The following is a 19,832-nucleotide window of genomic DNA, read 5'->3' on the forward strand; positions in this document are numbered from 1 at the left end:
GGAGAGCTGTCAGACCACAGCGCAGGGCTGACCTGGCAGAAGAAGAGCCAGGAGGAAGGAAGAAGAGCCTCAGGCCGGAGTGCAGTCTAAGCAAGGCTTCACAAAGCTGATGGCAAGTCACTGAATCAAAGTCACCTTTCAAAGGAGGCTGACCTACAGGAATCGCTCTTCCTATTCCTGCCTTGCCCAGTCATTGACTGGGGACAGCCCGTGGGTAGCACGGCCTCAGTGCAGAGTCGGGTAGGCAGTAGATTCAGGGCCCAGCACCTGGGGCCCTTAGTCAATTACATTCTCGTGGTATGAGGTCTGAGAGGTGCGTTTTCATGGCTCACAAGTTCCTATGAACCAGCACCCTAAGCACCATCTCTCCCTTCTCTGGGGATAATTCAGAACTACAAGTTAAATGGATTTTTTTTTTTCCTGTTTGCAGCTCTTCAGAGACACTGATGCAAAGAATCAAAGTTACTGCATAAGTGGATAGAAAAAAAAAAAGTGAATTCCATTTCTCAAGGGACCCTGCATTATCTCCTCTTTCTCCCACCCACTACTCCTGCCTACTAGCGAGACTGGCTCCTCAGTCGACAGTAAGATGCAGCCAGCAGACAGGGATATGGTTCCCTAACTGCCTTAATTGCCAGGTACTCTGGTGAAGAGACTTGAAATCCGCCCCCAAACCCCCAGTGCTCTTCTTAGCCAGTAATTTCACCACGTCTGCCAGCTGTTTCCCAGAATTGGTGCCAAAGCTAAATAAATGGCAGATTTGCATTTCACTTGAAACTGTGCGCTTAGGAAGTTATGCCTTTACCAGGAAGCCCGATTTCTCATTAGTCCGTAAAAGAATGATGGGGAACCAGGGCTGATTAGGCCCCCACATTGTGCCAGGTGTGGTTGTAGGTGCTACAGGGGTCATCTGTTTCATACCTCACCCCTCTGAGGTCAATGTGTATGGTCGCATTTTACAAACCCAGGGCACATAGTAAGGGAGCAGGGATTTGGGGAGGACCGAGGCTGGGTCCTCTGACTCCAAGTCTAGTGTTCTTTCTGGCTCCTAATTTCTATCCATACATTGGACAATTTGGCTGACTTAAGAGGAATTAGAGGGGGACTTCCCTGGTGGTCCAGTGGGTAAGACTCCGAGCTCCCAATGCAGGGAGCCCAGGTTCGATCCCTGGTCCGGGAACTAGATCCCGCTTGCATTCTGCCAACTAAGAGTTCGCATGCCACAACTAAAGATCCCACGAGCCGCAGCTAAGAAGTCCGTATGCCGCATCTAAGACCCAGTGCGGCCTAAATAAATAAATAAATAAATTTTTTTTTTTTTTTTTAAAGAGGAATTAGAGGTATTGGCTTATAGCGGGATTTTGTCTTCTATCAGAAGTTCTTGGGTTGTGAAGATTAACGTATTTGAATTACTGTGAGTAAAATGCTGTTAAGAGAGCTTGGAACACCGTGATCACACCTTTAGTGGCTGTGACCACAACTGCCATGAGGACGATGATCCACCTGAAAGTCTAGCTCAGGAAATCTATCCTAGGAAAATTCCTTTGGCTTAAGGAGTCCTTTCTAATCAACCTCTTCTATAATCCTGGCGCTCAGGAGTAAAATATCAAGCTACTAATTTCCTAGTGTGACTTTTTAGAGGATCTCTTATGTTTAGGGCAGCCATAGATACTAGACTGTTTTGACAGGAGACTGGACTTAGGAAATGAATAACAGAAAGGAAAGGGATGGAGAAGCTTGAACACCTTTAGTTTTTTAAAATAAATTTATTTATTTATTTATTTATTTTTGGCTGCGTTGGGTCTTCATTGCTGCATGGGGGCATTCTCTAGTTGTGGTGAGTGGGGTCTACTCTTTGTTGCGGTTCACCGGCTCTAGGCGTGTGGGCTTCAGTAGTTGCAGCATGCAGGCTCAGCAGTTGTGGCTCGCGGGCTCTAGAGTGCAGGCTCAGCAGTTGTGGCGCACGGGCTTTGTTGCTCTGTGGCATGTGGGATCTTCCCAGACCAGGGATCGAACCCGTGTCCCCTGCATTGGCAGGCGGATTCTTAACTACTGCGCCACCAGGGAAGTCCCCTGCTTTAGTTTTATCTAGCAGTATCTTGTGTTGCAGTCTTTAGATTTGTACGGGTTTAACGCCTAACCCATTGCTTAATGCTCTTGGGGAACATATTTTTCTTACTTTTTTATTTTATTATTTTATTTATTTATTTATTTTTGGCTGTGTTGGGTCTTTGTTGCTGCACGTGGGCTTTCTCTAGTTGCGGTATGCAGGCTTCTCATTGCAGTGGCTTCTCTTGTTGCAGAGCACGGGCTGTAGGCATGTGGGCTTCAGCAGTTGTGGCTCGCGGGCTCTAGAGTGCAGGCTCAGTGGTTATGGCACACAGGCTTAGTTGCTACGCGGCATGTGGGATCTTCCCAGACCAGGGCTTGAACCCATGTCCCCTGCATTGGCAGGCGTATTCTTAACCACTGCGCCACCAGGGAAACCCCTAAAATGACCCATTTTAACGTGAACAATTTAGTGCCGTTTAGTATCTTCACAATGGTGTGCAGCCACCACCTCTATGTGGTTCCAAAACATTTTCATCACAAAATAAAAGCCTGTACCTACTAAGCAGTTACTCACCTCTCCTCTTAGCCTCCGGCAATCACCGAGTTGCTTTCTGTCTCTGGATTTACTTATTCTGGATATTTCACATAAATGGAATCATACATTATGTGACCTCTTACGTTTGGCTTCTTTCACTTGGCATCATGATTCTGAGGTTCATCCATGCTGTAACATGTATCCGCACTTCCTTTCTATGGTGGAATAATCTTCCACAATTTGTTTATTGCATCATCTGCAGGTGGACATTTGGGTTGTTTCCACCTTTTGGCTATTGTAAGTGATGCTGCTGTGAACACTCGTGTGTAAGGATTTGTGTGAGTCCCTGTTTTCAGTTCTTTTGGGCATATACTTATAAGTGGAATTGCTGGGTCATAAGGTAATTCTATATTTACCTTTTTTTTTTTTTTCTTTTTGGCCGCGCTGCACAGCATGTGGGATCTTAGTTCCCTGGCCAGGGGTGGAACCCGTGCCCCAAGCAGTGGAAGCAGAATCTTAACCACTCGACTGCCAGGGAAGTCCCTATAGTATTTAACTTCTTGAGGAACTGCTAAACTTTTCACAGGGGTTGCACTCTTTTACAATCCTGCTAGCAGTGTATGAGGGTTCTAATTTCTCCACATCCTTGAATTTAAAACTTTAAAAACTGCATTAATCACTTACAGGATGAGGAAGTGGCCTCTCTTTGAAACATTTTCCTCTTTCACATGTTAAACTTTCTCTTTCACACAGAGCCTATGCATGAAAGTGACAAGGAGGAAGGATACTATCAAGTGATGCAAACAGAAATTCCACCAGCCTCCAGATACCATGTGTCATATTACGCCAAGCTGCGTGAGTTTGTGCTTCAGATTGCCTCAGTCACTTCCAGGTGAACAAGCTCAAGACTTTGCTCTCCAGCAGGAAGAAGATGACCGACAGCGAGTTTGGCTATATTCACATGCTGGCCCAGGACTACCTGAAGTACGTCTTGCAGATACCACAGCCTGGATCTGGTCCAAGCAAAACATCCAGGGTGTTACAAGACATTGCTTTCTCAGTCCAAAACGAAGTTGAAAAGAATTTGAAACCATTCTTGGACAATATTGATGTTGTGTCCGTAGACACCGCCAGAACAATATTCAACCAAGTGATGGAAAGGGAATTTGAAGATGGCATCGTTAACTGGGGAAGGATTGTGACCATATTTGCATTTGAAGGTATTCTCATCAAGAAACTTCTAGGAGAGCGAATTGCCCCAGATGTGGACACTTACAAGGAGATTTCTTACTTTGTTGCAGAGTTCATAACCAAAAACACAGGAGAATGGATAAGGCAGAACGGAGGCTGGGTATGTGTGATGGAAATATTCTTCGTTGTTCTTTACTTTGAAATAGGAATTGACAGTTTCCTTGCTGATTAAAAAAAAAAAAACTACCTAAGGATTATATTTTCTTTGGGTAGTTTGTTCTAAAAGTTTTAAAATTTTAAAATAAAATTTCTGGCTCATTTCCAATGAATCTTAAAACTTTATAGTTGGAAAACTCTTGTGGTTTCAGTTTTTATTCCTAACCGTGTAAATTGCAGGAGTGAGTTTTGGGGATTAATAAAAGATGCACCTCCCTAATGCATCTTTAGAGTCAGGGTCTAGTCTGAGACTTAGCTCTTGTTAGCGTTGTCATGACAATGCAGAATTAGTACAGAAAGAGTTGGTATTAGATGCTGTTATATTTAGATATTACGTTACAAAAGACAGGTGTAAATTTTTGCAAGTTCATTGCTTACAAATTGATTTTTTTTTTCAGTTTTCTAATATGACAAATTCTGGCTGGTAAAGCTTAGTGATTAAAAAAAAATAATGTACTACACCACCAGCAAGAAACTATTCAAGAATTTCCAAATAAAAATTCACTTTATTATCAGTGTCTCAAAAAGCTAAGATCGTGCAGGGAGCCTATATTACAACTCATATTGATAAGGGGCCTTTCCCAGCTGGACGTATATGCTTTTCTTTATATCCCAATACACTGAATACTTACTTTTTTACAGCACTTATGTCCTCTCTTCAACACAAACCCTGGCCTCCCCTCTTCCCAGAGCTATCCACTGGTTATCAATTCTTTTACATGCAATACATGCCTGTTGAACATATCCATAGAAAATATACTCAGCACTTCTTTGTAAAAACAATTGTTATAAATTGTTAAATACTATGTAACAATACTAATATAATACTAAATAATTTATAGTATTTAGAAATTATTTGTATAAATAGTACATGGTACTTATTCTGCTTTTTTTTTTCACCCAAGGGCATTTTAATAAGTATTTTATTTTTATTTTTAAAAATTTATTTATTTTTATTTATTTTTGGCTGTGTTAGGTCTTTGTTGCTGTGCGCAGGCTTTCTCTAGTTGCGGTGAGCGGGGGCTACTCTTCGTTGTGGTGTGCGGGCTTCTCATTGCGGTGGCTTCTCGTTGCAGAGCACGGGCTCTAGGCGCATGGGCTTCAGTAGTTGTGGCACATGGGTTCAGTAGTTGTGGCTCGCAGGCTCTAGAGCGCAGGCTCAGTAGTTGTGGTGCATGGGCTTAGTTGTTCCACGTTAATAAGTATTTTAAAGAGTACTACAGGGACTTCCCTGGCGGTCCAAGGGTTAATTAAGCCTCCGTGCTTCCACTGCAGGGGGCTCAGTCACAGCATATCCAAAAAAACAAGAGTACTACATATACGCTGTTGTATGTAAATGCTGTTGAATGTTTGGTTATTTCTAGCTGATGGATATTTATTTATTTCCAGAGCTATCACAAACAATACTTCATTGAATATCTTTAATCATGTCTTCCCTTGTGTGTGTTTTTCTAGGATGGATATTGGGACATAGAATTGCTGGGTCATGGTGTAAACACTTTTTAAAATTTACTAGATTCTTGTCCTCCAAAGTGGTTCTACCACTTTGTCATGCTCCCGTCACAGCTTGTTCAAATATCCCACATTTCCTCCCATCCCGGCTGACTAACATTAGGTTATAGTAGTCTGTCATAGTTTCCCTAGTCCGCTGGCTTAAAAATATATACCTAATTTATCTTGTTTTAATTCTTGTTTCCTTGATTACTAGTGAGGTTAAGCATCTTTTCATATTGAGTGTCTTTACATGTTTATTGACCATTTGTAATTCTTATTCAGAGAACTGCCTATTTATATCCTTTGCTGTTTTCCTATTATTTTGTCTTTTTCTCACTGATTTGTAGGAATTCTTGGAATATTCTGGACACAAATTATTTTTATATATGTGGTAGATATCTTCTAATTTGTTGTCTTTTAAAACTATAGATGTCTTCGGTGCTTATGTTTTAAACGTTGATGAAATCTTTTACTTGATGTTTTTTGCATTTTGTTGAGGTCTTCCTGCATAATGATAGGGCTTACTGCAGCCACTCCCCTTTCTCCATCACCTTTTCTTCCTGGAACTCAGCCTGACTTGGGGCTAGACAAAGCATGTGAGATATTTGGTCGTGTTTTTTTCTGGTTGCTGTGGAAAGCTATACTGAAGGACGGGTGGAAATTTCAGCTATTATGCTGTGTAGGTTTCAAGTGAAGGCAGAAGTTCGTTAGCACAGAGGCCCACGTATGAGCAGACTAGTTTGCAAGCTCCACATGAGTTTGCACTGTATTTGGAACACACAGAAAATGAATAAACGTTACTGAAAATTTTAACTTAACAATAAATTTTGTAAGCTCCTGGAACTCATAATTAGTGGAGGGTGTGGAATTGTCTCTGAGAAAGTCTAGAAGTGTGCTCATCTTTTGGGGGTGGTACAGGTGTAAGTGTGAGTGAGTATGGCAGGATATAAACACACATGTGCCCCCCACACACACATCAGCCTTCACCAAGTCCTTATGTAGGTTTTCAGCTCTTGACTTTTACACTTGAACAGCTTAGACAGAATAGAAATGCCCTTTAAGATGTCATTTCAAAGCAACCTCAATATTCCTTTCCCAGCCTATAGGAGACACTGAATCTGTTCAAGACGGGCAGTGCTTTTTTGAATCAGTACAGACCAGCATGGCAAACCAGTATCTTCTTTGCATACTGATGTTGACAAATCTGCTCAAATGAATGAACCTACTCTTGAATGACTTACTTCCGGGGAAAGGGTACAATCCCATGCCTGTGCTAGTGGAGTCAGGTGGCCCATAGGAAGAGAGGAAGATGAGGAGGCATTTTACAACTTCATCAAGAAGGAAGCACCAACTTCTGACTTTCTACCGTCCTGGAAAACTCTCCAAAAAAATCACTGATCTCTTGTCCTATCCACAGTCATTTATATGTGCTTGTCATTGGCTCCAGATTAAAGATGCATGCCTATAATGAGAGATGAGAGGGGCATTTCACCTACAACTAGAGAGTACCCATATTTAATTAAATTTTAAGTGTGCCCAGAGATTTTATGAAAACTTTTGGATCAAGAATGTGGTATGTGAGGACAGCAGAGATAATAAGGGCACCAACTCTGAATCAGACGGACCTGAGTTCATTTCATGCTTACTACCTGTGTGACGTAAACAAGTTATTTAACTTCCCTAAACCTCATGTGTAAAATGGGAAGACTATTGCTGTCTATCTCCTAGGACTGGTGTAAGGATTAAATCAGTTCATATTATATATAAAGCACCCAGAACACAGTTTCTACAAATAACTCAATACAAGCTTAGGGCTATTGTTATTATTAGTAGTAATATTGCCTAACTTCCCTGAATAGATTTAATCTCCAGAAATTATATCAACTATAGTTAGATATTAGCCACCATCTAAAACAGATGCCCTAAAGGTAAAAAAAATAAGACCAGTGTATCAAAATGGGGTCATAATCTCCTAAATTTGATTACTTATGAGATTAAGTGAGTTACTTTCCTTCCTTTCTTCCTCCCCTTTTTCCTTCCCTCCCTCCCTCTTTCTCCCTTCTTTTCTTTCTCTCCTTCTTTTCTTTGCTGCTTCTCATCTCGCTTTCTATTCCTCTTCCACATTTACCGTTATTTCCTCCTGTCCCTCTGCCAATTTGACGTGCTGAAAACGAATAGCCTCTCATAGATCTCACAGGAGAGCTAGTGCTATTTGTTTTTGTCAGTCTTTGGCATTCATGAGGAAAGGCTGGTTCTTAAAAACCATTAGAATGTGCCTGAGATGAAACTCATCTCACCCCTTGGGATTGCCTTTCCTTTGCAGCTAGGTGGCTTTCTTACTTTTGCCCTCTTCAGTAAAGCATTCTCCTGTGCCTGTGCTGGTTGAGTGGAAAGGACACTCAGCCCTCAGCTCCACACGGGAGGAATCATGTCTACCTAAAGCACCACTGAATACTGCATGCTTGGCCCAGGGCCTATGGTATAGAAGGTAGCCAACAAATATTTGTTGATGGGATGATTGAATGAACTAGCATAGAAACTGAGATTTGAACTCTGGTTTTCCCATTCACTAGAAGTGTGATCTTGAGTGAGTTTCAGAAGTAACTTGAAACTCAAATTCCTAATATAATACATATAATAAATATTATATTATGTTATATGTAATATATAATGAAGACAGTAATATGTACCTTAGAAGGGAAGTTAAAAGATTAAAGGACATTTCTGTAAGAGTGCTTTGTAAACTGTCAAATATTAATACAACTATGAAGGTTACATGGGAAATTCCAGAAAGTTTAAATATGTAATTCTTAAAACTACTCTAATACCAAAAGAAAGCCCCTTTTGAAAGTAGGGATGTACAGTCAGAATTGGTGCTTTCCAAGTGACCAGTATATTAAAGTCTGAGTCATAAGAGTTAGGCAAAGTAGGTTGTATTTTTTTATGATCATCTTGCTTTAAATAATGGTCTGGTGAGGGCAAATAAAAGGACATACACAGGCATGTAGACGACTGACTAAGTATTCAATCTGGCAAAGGCATTTCCAAAAGGCGTAAAGATCTAGCAGCGATGTAATACGATCTCAAGAATTCTTACATATCCTTTGACTAAACAGATTGGGGGCCAGATTCGTCTTGTATTTCTTTTGAATTTTAACTTGAGATTTAAAAATCATTTAATGAAAACTAAGGTGAAACATAGTTCAAGTCTTCCTGTGGGTCCTTCAGGAAACCTAAGTTCAGCTCTCTAACCTTGGGAGTCACCCGTGACCCCTTTCCCTCATACCCTACGTCCAACTCATCAGCAAATTCTGTTGGGGGCACCTTTGAAATACTGCATACCCAGTGCGCCCAGGCGACTCTCCTCTCGCACTTGACTATGTCCAGAGCCTCCTACCAGTGTCCCTACCTCCATGCTTGCCCTGCGATGGTCTGTTCTCCACACAGCAGTCAGAGTGATTTTTTAAACAACTTGCCTCACTTATTCCATGTTAACATTTTCAGTGTCTACAGAATATCCCACCAGTTTTATGCATCATAATTTACTTAAGCAATTCCCAACTGTTAGACATTTGGGTTGGTTTCTGTTTTCCCTTCTTAGAAATAATGCTTCAATACTGAACATGAAGATGGTTTTCCCCCCACATTTTAGAAGATCGCCTCATGATCACTTTCTAACACTAGAATGATTGGTTCATATATGAGTATAATTACACTACTTGTACATATTGGAATACATATTGCTTTCAGAAGGTTTGTATCAATGGGACAATGCCACAACTTTACCAGCATTGGGCGGAACCATTAGATATAATTTTGAGGGTTTAATAGGCTTAAGATAACAAGGTCAATTTAATAGGTCTAAAAAACAATAACATGTATTAAAATGTGAATTTATTTAACTGCTAGTAATGTGGAATTCTTTCCCATATACTTTTTTTAAGACAATTCTATTTTTGTGTGTCTATTTTTTTATATAGCAGGTTCTTATTAGTTATCTATTTTATACATATTAGTGTATCTATGTCAATCCCAACCTCCCAATTCATCCCACCCCCTTCCCCCCATATACTTGTTAATGATTTATATTTCTCTTTTTAACAGCCTTTGCCTTTTTTAACTATTAAGGGGTTGATGATTTTTCTCTCACATTTGAACGAACTCTTTCATGGCAAATGTAAATAGTCTCCTGGTCTGTTGTTCTTCTTATTTTAGTTTCTTATCGTTTTAAAAAACTTTAATCTTCGTATTGCTGAATTTGTCAGTTTTTTCCTTTGTTCACGCTTTAATATTTATTCATTTATTTTGGCTGCACCCGGTCTTAGTTGTGGCATGCGGGTTTCTTAGTTGTGACATGCATGCGGGATCTAGTTCCCCAACCAGGGATCGAACGCGGGCCCCCTGCATTGGGAGCACGGAGTCTTACCACTGGACCACCAGAGAAGTCTCTCCTTTGTTCATGCTTTAGTTTAGAACTTTAATATATATAAGAGGATGACATATTAACTGCCTAATTGTAATAGATGGTGATCACTGTAACAATAATAAAAATCATTTTAGAGTGCCCCATTAATACGGGGTTTGTGAAAATTCTAGGAAGGCAAGCACTGAAGTGGATGCACACCTAGAATGTACGGGAAATGTGTGAGTGTGTAAGGGCAGGGGAAAGAGGAAGAAGAGAAGGGGCAGTCTGTCTCCTCTGTTAGCATGTGACAGCATGCATCTCCCAGCATGACTCCACACTTCACACAGAGGGTTAGTGGAAGCTGGCTTTCTTGCTCAGTCTTTTCAATGGAAAATTCCCCTGACTGGTGTTTGTCTGCGCTGCCAGTGATGCTCAAAAAGACAATTCCAAGGCACTACAGAGTTCTCTGTCAAAGAAATATGCTTGGTTTACATTTTGATATTAGTCACACTAGACTGTGAACTACTTGAAGGCATTTGTAACCCCCAGAAATGGAACTTGCTGGAGGCAGAGCAAATGTTTACAAGATGAACATTTAAAAAAAATTATCTTAACTATTTTCTAATCTTCTTGGTGGTGGTTTGAAAATTTACGGAGTGAAAAGAATGGTGTCTGCATCCCAGTAGAGGTCCAAGCACTAAGAAGTCAGGTAACCTTATGTAACTTTTTTTCTGGACCTCAGTTTCCTCATTTGTCAAAATAAGAGAGGGCATTAGGCCGGGTGATCTCAGAGGTACTTTTCAGTGAGGATGCTCTATAAGAATAGATTATAAATTAATTACATACAGTGTCCAGTTTATACTCTTATTTGTTTTAAAAAAAACATGTCTGATCAAAAAGAGAATGAATTGTAATGGAAACCACAACTTTCTCACAGGCTCAGAGGCACTGATTTAATCTGGCTTTACTGTTGAGTCCTTATGACTCTCAGCACAATGGGGTTTACAAATATGAATGCATATTTCAATGCCAGACATTTGAAAGAAAAAGAGGGGAAAAAAAAGATAGATTTTCTGTCCTCTAGAGCTATGCCATCCGATATAGCAGCCACTTGTCACTTGTGACTCTTGCACAGTTGCAGTGTGGCTGGTCTGAATTAAGAGATGCCCTAAGTACAAACACACATTGGGTTTTAAAGATTCAGTACAAAAAAAAGTAAAATATCTTGTTTCCATATTGATTACATATTGAAATCATAACACTTTATTTATTTACTCATTCATTCATTCATTCATTTATTTTTGGCTGTGAGGCAGGCATGCGGGATCCTAGTTCAGCAAGCAGGGATCGAACCCATGCCCCCTGCAGTGGACGTGCAGAGTCTTAACCACTAGACGACCAGGGAAGTCCCGAAATTATAACATTTTAGATGAACTAAATATATTTTAAAAATTAATTTTGCCTCTTTCTTTTTACTTTTAAAAATGTGGCTACTGGGAATTCCCTGGCGATCCAGTGGTTAGGACTCTTCGCTTTCACTGCAGAAGGTGTGGGTTCAATCCCTGGTTGGGGAACTAAGATCCCGCAAAAAAAAAAAAAAAAAAAAAAATGTGGCTACTAAAAAAAATTACATAGGTAGCTCACACTATATTTTTATTGGACAGTGCTGCTCTAGAGCAGTCTGGAATGGGAGATAGAGAATGATAATAAGGATGAATAGAATAAAACTGGTGAAAGTACAGAGAAGATTGACTACCTGCATTTTTTAAATGAAAGTTTCTTTGCTTTTCATTCCAGCAAACTTAGTCTCCACTAATTTTTAAAATGTTAAATTTGTTCTCTCATAGGAAAATGGCTTTGTAAAGAAGTTTGAACCCAAATCTGGCTGGCTGACTTTTCTGGAAGTTACAGGAATGATCTGTGAAATATTATGTCTCCTGAAGCAGTACTATTGACCAAAAAGGACACTCCATATTGTGAAATCTGCCTAATTTTCTTGAATTGTACAAGAAGCACTTGCCAACACTTACTTCTACTTCTAAACAAAGAACTTTGATGATATAACTTGACATTCCAGAGTTATGGGAATTTTGTCCCCATTTTAATGAATAAATTGTATGTATTTGTCTCTGTACGTAATTTGTGTCCTGCCTGCGGGTCCAACAAAAGGGTAAAGCTCAATACAGGGTACAGAGATTGAATTAAGAGAATGATGACCAGGAAGGTGATGTCTTTGGCAGATTTTCTTAAGGGTGTGTCCATTACCCAAAAATCATTTTCGGTGTCGCCAGTCTAGACTGATGATGGGTGAGGTCTGCTTCTCATGTACCTCTGGGCTCCAAGCTTTCTGGAGTCCCCGGTGCCCCTAGATGCTTACATAGGGTTTTCCACCAATGCCCTCTCTGCCACACTTTAGAGTTGCCATGTAAAGTTGATGAATATGGCAACCAGATATGGAGGAGACTCCGGGATAGTCTGAACAAAGACAGGTAAACCATTCAACATTGGGCCACTGTTAAACTCTCTATTTAAAAATTTCACAAAGTAGAAAATTATGTCTTTTATTAGCCCCTGTGTTCTGATTTTTTAGGTCAGCAAATCTGGTTGCAACATGGGAGCACAGTACCTTGTTCTCGACTTTCCCACTCTTCCTTTTCCTCCCTCAATACAATCTCTGCCCCACTGGGGCTTGCTTTTCCTTTCCTAGGAAGTTGTTGATTGATCCAATAAAGAAACCACAGCCTTCCCTCCCCAGCACCCCCTTCAGGCTATGGGCATTTTCACAGGGGATTTCAGTTAATTCATGCTTTACCTCTCATAGTGATTCTTAATGGTGGGGATTAGGACACTGGGGCAAGTCAGCAGGGAAATATTTTTGACAAAAGTAGCTTTGGTTACTTATCAAATCACATCTGAGAGGCAACTACCTAGGCCACCTGGGCTTGTGTCTGCAGGAGGCAGGGAGCATTTTCTTTTTCCCTCTTCAGCCAAGTGCCTCCCCTCCCCCTACTGAACTGTGTTAAGTTTTAATTCATTTTTGCATTAATCAGAGCTAAGTGGTGGGAATGAATAGTCATGAACGGACATAAACAGGAAGCATGTGTAAGGGTACTGCTACCTGGAATACACTTGCACAAGAAACCACAAACCCTGGCTTTTACACTGCCATGATCTATTTAACAAAGTGACACTGGGATATCACTGACCATTTCTGGCTTGGTTGGTGACCTGGTCTTTCAAAGTGCAGCTCACTGTGTGTTCTGTTTAGCACTTTAAAGAAAAAAGGCTTTTATGAACCTCAACTCCTACCTCAAGCCAAACACAAAAAAGAAAGTGAAAACAGATCACAGACCTAAATGTGAACTATAAAACTCCAAGAGGAAAACACATGAGAAAATCTTCACAACCTTGGAGTAGGCAAAGATTTCTTAGCTACAATACAAAAAACCTGAACCAGAAAGGAAAGAAAATGGTAATTCAGAAATCACCAAAATTTTAAAATTCTTTTAAAAAGACACAGTTAAGCAGTCAAAGAGAGGGTATGTGAATTATATCTCAATAAAGCTGTTTAAAAAAAAAAACTCAAAGAAAGCAAGCCATGGAATGAGAGATAATATATGTCACATTATTATCTGACAAAGGACTTGTATCCAGAATAAATATAATACTTGTACAATTCGATAACAACAGGACCATCAACCTAATTTAAAAATTGGCAAAAAATTGGAACACACACTTCACACACAAAAGTAGATGGTCAACAGACATGGAAAAGATGCTGGGACACCATTAATCATGAGGGAGATGCAAATTAAAACCACAATGAGACCACTGCACATCCTCCAGGATGGCTAAAATAAAAAAGACTAATAATACCACCCTTGAGGAAGATGTGGAATAACTGGAACTCTCATCCACCACTGGTGATAATGGCAAACTGTACAACTGCTTTGGAAAACAGATCGGCAACTTCTCATAAAGTTAAACACATACTTACTGTAGGACCCAGCAACTCCACTCTTACGTATTTATTCAAAAGAAATAAAAACATAGGGACTTCCCTGGTGGAGCAGTGGTTAAGAAGCCACCTGCCAATGTAGGGGACACGAGTTCGAGCCCTGGTCCAGGAAGATCCCACATGCCACGGAGCAACTAAGCCCATGTGCCACAACTACTGAGCCCACATGCCACAACTACTGAAGCCCGTGCACCTAGAGCCTGTGCTCTGCAACAAGAGAAGCCACTGCAACAAGAAGCTCGCGCACTGCAACGAAGAGTAGCCCCCGCTCACTGCAATTAGAGAAAGCCCGTGTGCAGCAATGAAGACCCAACACAGCCAAAAATAAATAAATAAATAAATTTATTTAAAAAAAATCACTTCCTTACTCTATGGCCCTACAATTTGTTCCAGGCCCATCTTGTTCCTGCCTCAACTCTAGAATCAAGAAGCCCTGGTTGTTTATCAGAGAATATTTAGAAATCAAGATCTGGTTGCTAGATTTCATTGCTACTGCAGTGTCACTGCTTCTAGGCCCTCTCCCAAACAGAGCTAGGAAATATATGTGCGCTTTCAACATACATATCTCTATTTATTTCTGTATCTATCCATTTGTTTATATATTTAAAACCATGGGTTCATACTGACACTTGGGGTTTTTTTTGAGTATAGTTGATTTACAATGTTGTGTTAGTTTCAATACTGACACTTCTAATTATCCAGCACCACAGGGTTCATTCCCCAATTCCCTCTTTCTTTATGTGTAACTTCTTTTTCCAACAGGGAGAAACCTGACTCATTATCCACAATATCTTTCCTTATTTATTCAATTCTAGAATAAAGTCACTTCACAATTGTTAATATACACCCCTGTGAAAAATAAACGTACTAACTAGTGCAATATTTGTGTAAAGTTATTTTTGTCTTTGGCCTTACAGTATACAGTCAAAATACTGTTTTCCAAAGTTACTTAACTTAGTTTTTTTTCTTCTCCACCCACCTGTTGTGGTTATGCTAATCACTGACAATACAGTTCAGTTTGTTCGTCCCTGCTTGTATTCTATTTTGGCTTCTCTCCACACCCTTCTTGTATGTATATGTATGTAGAACATTATAAGGGTTCCCATTTCTCCACACCCTTGTCAACATTTATCTCGTTTTTTTTACTATAGCCACCCTAGTGAGAAGTGGTGCCTCTCTGTGGTTTTGATTTGGATTTCTCTAATGACTAATGGTGATCTTTTTAAGTGCTTATTGGTCATTTGGATATCTGATGTGGAGAAATGTCTATTCAAGTCCTTTGCGCATTTTTAAATTGGATTATCTTTTTTTTTTAATTGCTGAGTTGAAGAGTTCTTTATATATTTTAGATACAAGTCCCTTGTCAGATATATGACTTGTGTGAATATTCTCTCCCAGTCTGTAGGTTGTCTTTTCATTTTCTTGATAGTGTCCTTTGATGCACAAATGTTTTTAATTTTGATGAAGTCCAATTTACTTTTCCTTTCTTGCTTGTGGTTTTGGTGTTATAACTAAGAAACCATTGCTGAAGCCAAGGTGATGAAGATTTATGCCTATGTTTTCTTCCAAGAGTTTCATTTTAGCTCTTATATTTAGGTCTTTTATCTATTTTGAGTTAACTTTTGCATGTAGACATTTAGCTGTCCCAGCATCATTTGTTAGAAAAGACTATTCTTTACCTATAGAATTATCTTGGTACTTTTGTCAAAAAAAAAAACACATCAACTATAAATGTAAAGGCTTATTTCTGGACTCTCAATTCTATGACATTTTCCTATCTATCTTTAAGCAAATACCATACTGTCTTGATTACTGTAACTTTGTAGTAACTTTTGAAGTTGGCAAGTATGAGTTTTCCAACTCTGTTCTTCTTTTTCAAAGTTGTTTTGGTTATTCTGGGTTCCTTGCATTTCCATATGAATTTTAGGATTGGCTTATTGATTTCTGCAAAAAGGCCAAATTTGATAGGGACTGCATTGATTCTATAGATTAATTTGTGGAGTACTGCTATCTTAAAAATACTAAGTCTTCCGATCTATAAACATGAGCTGTCCTTTCACTTATACAGGTTTTCTTTCTTTCAACAATGCCATGTAGCTTTCAGAAGTTTAACTCTCCCTTTGTTAAATTTATTCCTAAGTATTTTATTTTTCTAATGCTCTTGTAAATGGAATTGTTTTTTAAATGTCAGATTATTCATTGTTAGCATATAGAAATCTGTATTAGAGTTCTTCAGAGAAACTGAACCAATAGGATATATATATATACCTTATATCTTATTATATATACCTGATAATATATCTCCTATTAATATTATCTCCTGATATATGTGTATGTGTGTGTATATATATACGTATGTATTGATACAGAACAAATAGACAATATCTATCTATAAAGAGAATATAAAGACTTGGCTTATGTGATTATGGAGGCTAGGAAGTCCGTTCTATATCTCCTTCTGTTCTTTCTATTCTATTCCACTGGTCCACTGTATATTCAAGTGGCAGTACCACATTGTTTTAATTATAGAGCCTTTATAATATGTTTCAGTGTCTGGAAAGGCTAGTTCCCTGCTGCGGTCTTTTGTTTTCTTCAGCGTTCTCCTAGCTATTCTTCAATGCTTCTTTTTCCACACACATTTTAGCAAAGTTGATTTATTGACATAAAACTTACTAAACCTTCACATAGACTTGCTGTATTTTCTCTAAATTTCCAACAATTTCAAAGTTTATTTTCTTTATCCACCGATTAATTAACTTTCTCACCTTTTCATCAGATTACGGAGCCTTTCTCCACGCCTTCCCTTGAGCTACTATCCTCTCTCCTCCCAATCCAGGTCACATGCCCTGCAAGAGAAAAAAATTCTTGGTGTCTACACTTTCTCAAATCTTCTGTTTCTGAAGGAACAGAACTTTTTTTTTTTTTTTCATTTTATTTTTTTGGCCATGCGTCATGTGGGATCTCAGTTCCCCCACCAGGGATGAACCCGCACCCCCTGCTTTGGAAGCGTTGTCTTAACCACTGGACCACCAGGGAAGTCCCGGAACAGAACTTTTATAGTAGGAGCAAGTTCCAGTTATTCTACAGTGAAAATATTGTTGGACCTTGAGCCTGTAATGAACTAACTTTCAGTCCTGAGTTCTCCAGAGGTGAACAGAAGAGACATGCTGATGGTAAGAGAAAATCACTTGCTTCATCAAGGATCTGTCCCGCCCATCGGCAGTAAACCAGCTCCCTCCCAGCTACTGGAAAAGAAAAAGAGGAAGTCTTTATTACAGACTAAAAAAGTCATCTTCCCTTTAGCTAACAGGACTGCGTATCATACAGATTTCTCTATTCGGCCTGCCTTTGCCTTTTCAGGCCCCAGACAGCCCCAGTACTACACGACACGTGGCACCCAGGGAATCCTGAGCCTTTACAGAACTCCTTCCAGTAGTACCGCCGGCCCAGGGAGGTCAGGCGTGCAGAGCTGTCACGGCTGCCTTCGACTTGCTGGGGGAGGGGCGTACATTGACCGCGAAGGCACTTAGTTCGGGTACCAAGGGCGGGAGGCGTGGTGCGCCCGGCGACCCGGAAGCGGGGGGCGCGCCCGGCCGAGCCCGGACACTCCCCGGGGCGGGCGGACCCAGCGGCCTGCGGACGGGACCCGGATCGCACCCGCGAGATGGCGGCCGCGGCCGTGAGCAGCGCCAAGCGGAGCCTGCGGGCCGAGCTGAAGCGGCGTTTGCGGGCGCTGAGCGCCGAGGAGCGGCTGCGCCAGTCCCGCCTCTTGGCCCAGAAGGTGGGAGAACGCGACGACAGCCACCGTAACGCCGGGGCCGGACGCCTTCAGGCCTGCGGATCTGCGCAGGCGCAGACCTCCGACGCGCGCACGTCCGCCCGGCGCGCGCACGTCCGCTGAAGGCGCGCAGTGTTCCCCTGAGCGCGCGCAAGTCCTGTTGTGGGTGCTGGGACGGTGTTGTGCTCAGTGTCCCGGGGCGATGGCGCCGTGGAGAGTTATGGGGTTTGTGAGGGAGAGGATGGAAGTGGGTGACACACTGCTGAGGTAAGAGCAGCGTAAGAGCAGAAAGATCTAGAGGGGGAGACGGGCGGACACCTGAGCGCCAGTGTGCCTTCAGTGAGTCTGAATGAATTACAGGGGGCTTCCCGCCGGCGGTCCGGTGGTTAGGACTCCGCGCTTCCACTGCAGGGGGCGCGGGTTGGCTCCCTGGTCGGGGAATTAAGATCGCACATGCCACGCAACGCGACCAAAAAATAAAAAATAAAAAAAATTAGAGTCCAGTCATAGCAGTAAAATGATCAGAGAAAGATGCAATTACTTCAGACGAGGGAGCCCAGGATGGGGTGCAGAGATGCTCAAGGATGGAAGCCCTTCACTGAGCCTGTGGAGGGCAGAGCCCTGTCTCCGTAGCCTCAGGGCCTAGCCTCCTCCTATCACTCAGTAGGTGAACATTAAATGCTTTTCTGAATTAATGAAAGAACTGATTCTCATACTTAGGCTGCCCAAGAAGATAGGAAGCAGAAGAGGGAAATTAGGGGAATGAGTCCAGTTTCGTGCCTGTTGGTTATAATACCTAGATTTTGTTACTTTCGCAGACTGACTTGTTATATACTACCGTGTAGTATAATACAAGTTCATGTAATGCCAGTTTTCGTATCAGTAAAATGGCGGATAGATCCTGTCCTGAAGGCATGTGCTAAAGATGTCTGGGAGACTGGTTTTTGTTGGACGCCCGAGGGAAAAAAAATTGATGTCCCGTGAATAAGTAAATGTTAGTAATTCTAAGTCAAACTAATGATCCGTCTTCCCCAGCATCCTGTCTCTGACATAGATACCAATGTTATATTCGGAAATTAGCATGGGAGTTCTTTTCCTTGATGTCCCTTGAAATTAGATACGCCGTGAGAATTTTTAAATTATCCTTCGCTAGTCTATCATCCATTAGTTTCTCAAATTCAAGGTTCCTATGGGTTAAAGCAGTAAAGCAAATACAAGCATTTCATCCCCCTCTTCATATACATAGGTGTGCAGGAGGGGATCTATGCAGATGTTAGTTTATTTATTCAAACTCAGTATTTTTAGCTATATGAGGAAGGCATTAGTTGCTTTAGTGGATGTAGAGAAGTATAGAATCTTATCCTTACTCTCTAGGTGCTTAAAATTTAGCTAATTAATTCACATATATTGAACTCATACTGTGGGCCATACTTTGCTATGTACTGGGTTGTAGGAATGAAAAAGATAGGCTTGTTGGACTTCCCTGGTGGTCCAGTGGTTAAGACTATGCGCTCCCAATGCAGGGGGCCCGGGTTCGATCACTGGCCAGGGAACTAGATCCTGCATGCCGCAACTAAGAGCCTGCATGCCGCAACTAAAAGATCCCACGTGCTGCAACTAAAGACCCAGCGCAGCCAAATAAATATTAAGGTAGGATTGTTGCTCTGAAGGAGCAGAGAGTCTTCAAGAGGAAACAGACATGTGAATAAAGAATTGCAGTGCTTTGAGATGTACGGTAAAGGTAAACACCAAAGCTGTAGAAACCAAGCTTAGGGGAGGGGGAATCAGAAGGCTTTCTTTCTATGGGGAGATGTTTGAGAAATATTTTGTAGTACAAGATGAATTTTGTCAGGTGAAGGGAAGATAGGGTGGGTGAACATGTGCAGGAATATTTTGGCAAGAGAAGGAAAGACAATTTAACATGGGTTTTGGAACTCTAGCTCTGGATTTAATCTGGCTCCACTGCGTTTTAGCTGCATATGGCCTTGGACAAGTCCCCTAATCTTTCTGAGCCTCTGGTTCCTTATCTGTAAGAAGGATAATGTCATCCCTGAAGACCTATCGTGAAGGTTAAAGAAGTGTGTTAAGGGATGCATTGAGTGCTTTACATATATTTGATATATCCTTTAGGAAGAGAATATTG

General features: G+C 40.9%; 2 protein-coding genes and 1 long non-coding RNA gene across 14 annotated transcripts in view; 2 read left to right on the plus strand and 1 right to left on the minus strand.

Moving 5' to 3' along the window:
• LOC309627039 overlaps positions 1 to 16,762 on the minus strand; it is a 33,650-nt gene extending 16,888 nt beyond the window's left edge. The window contains exon 1 of the long non-coding RNA XR_014243504.1: positions 16,677 to 16,762. This is a non-coding gene — a long non-coding RNA (uncharacterized lncRNA). The remainder of the gene's footprint in view (positions 1 to 16,676) is intronic.
• The window catches only part of BCL2A1 (BCL2 related protein A1), a 410,729-nt gene continuing 391,810 nt past the window's right edge, over positions 914 to 19,832 (plus strand). The window contains exons 1-2 of one of the 2 annotated variants that reach the window (XM_082388601.1): positions 945 to 3,938; positions 11,741 to 12,024. In XM_082388601.1, the coding sequence (XP_082244727.1) occupies positions 3,519 to 3,938; positions 11,741 to 11,848 (528 nt within the window). In that variant the 5' untranslated portion in view covers positions 945 to 3,518 and the 3' untranslated portion in view covers positions 11,849 to 12,024. Of the gene's footprint in view, positions 5,116 to 11,740; positions 12,025 to 19,832 lie in introns of those variants that run through there. The other variant, XR_014243495.1, reaches the window with a different exon arrangement.
• LOC309627017 (5-formyltetrahydrofolate cyclo-ligase) overlaps positions 17,468 to 19,832 on the plus strand; it is a 298,975-nt gene continuing 296,610 nt past the window's right edge. For 10 of the 11 annotated variants that reach the window (XM_082388580.1, XM_082388572.1, XM_082388577.1 and 7 more), the window contains exon 1: positions 17,468 to 17,692. In XM_082388580.1, coding sequence (XP_082244706.1) covers positions 17,576 to 17,692 — 117 coding nt within the window. In that variant the 5' untranslated portion in view covers positions 17,468 to 17,575. Of the gene's footprint in view, positions 17,693 to 17,839; positions 17,957 to 19,832 lie in introns of those variants that run through there. The other variant, XM_082388571.1, reaches the window with a different exon arrangement.

This window comes from Balaenoptera borealis (assembly GCF_965194805.1).
Source record: "Balaenoptera borealis genome assembly, chromosome: 3".
In the NCBI taxonomy this organism is placed as follows: Eukaryota; Metazoa; Chordata; class Mammalia; order Artiodactyla; family Balaenopteridae; genus Balaenoptera; species Balaenoptera borealis.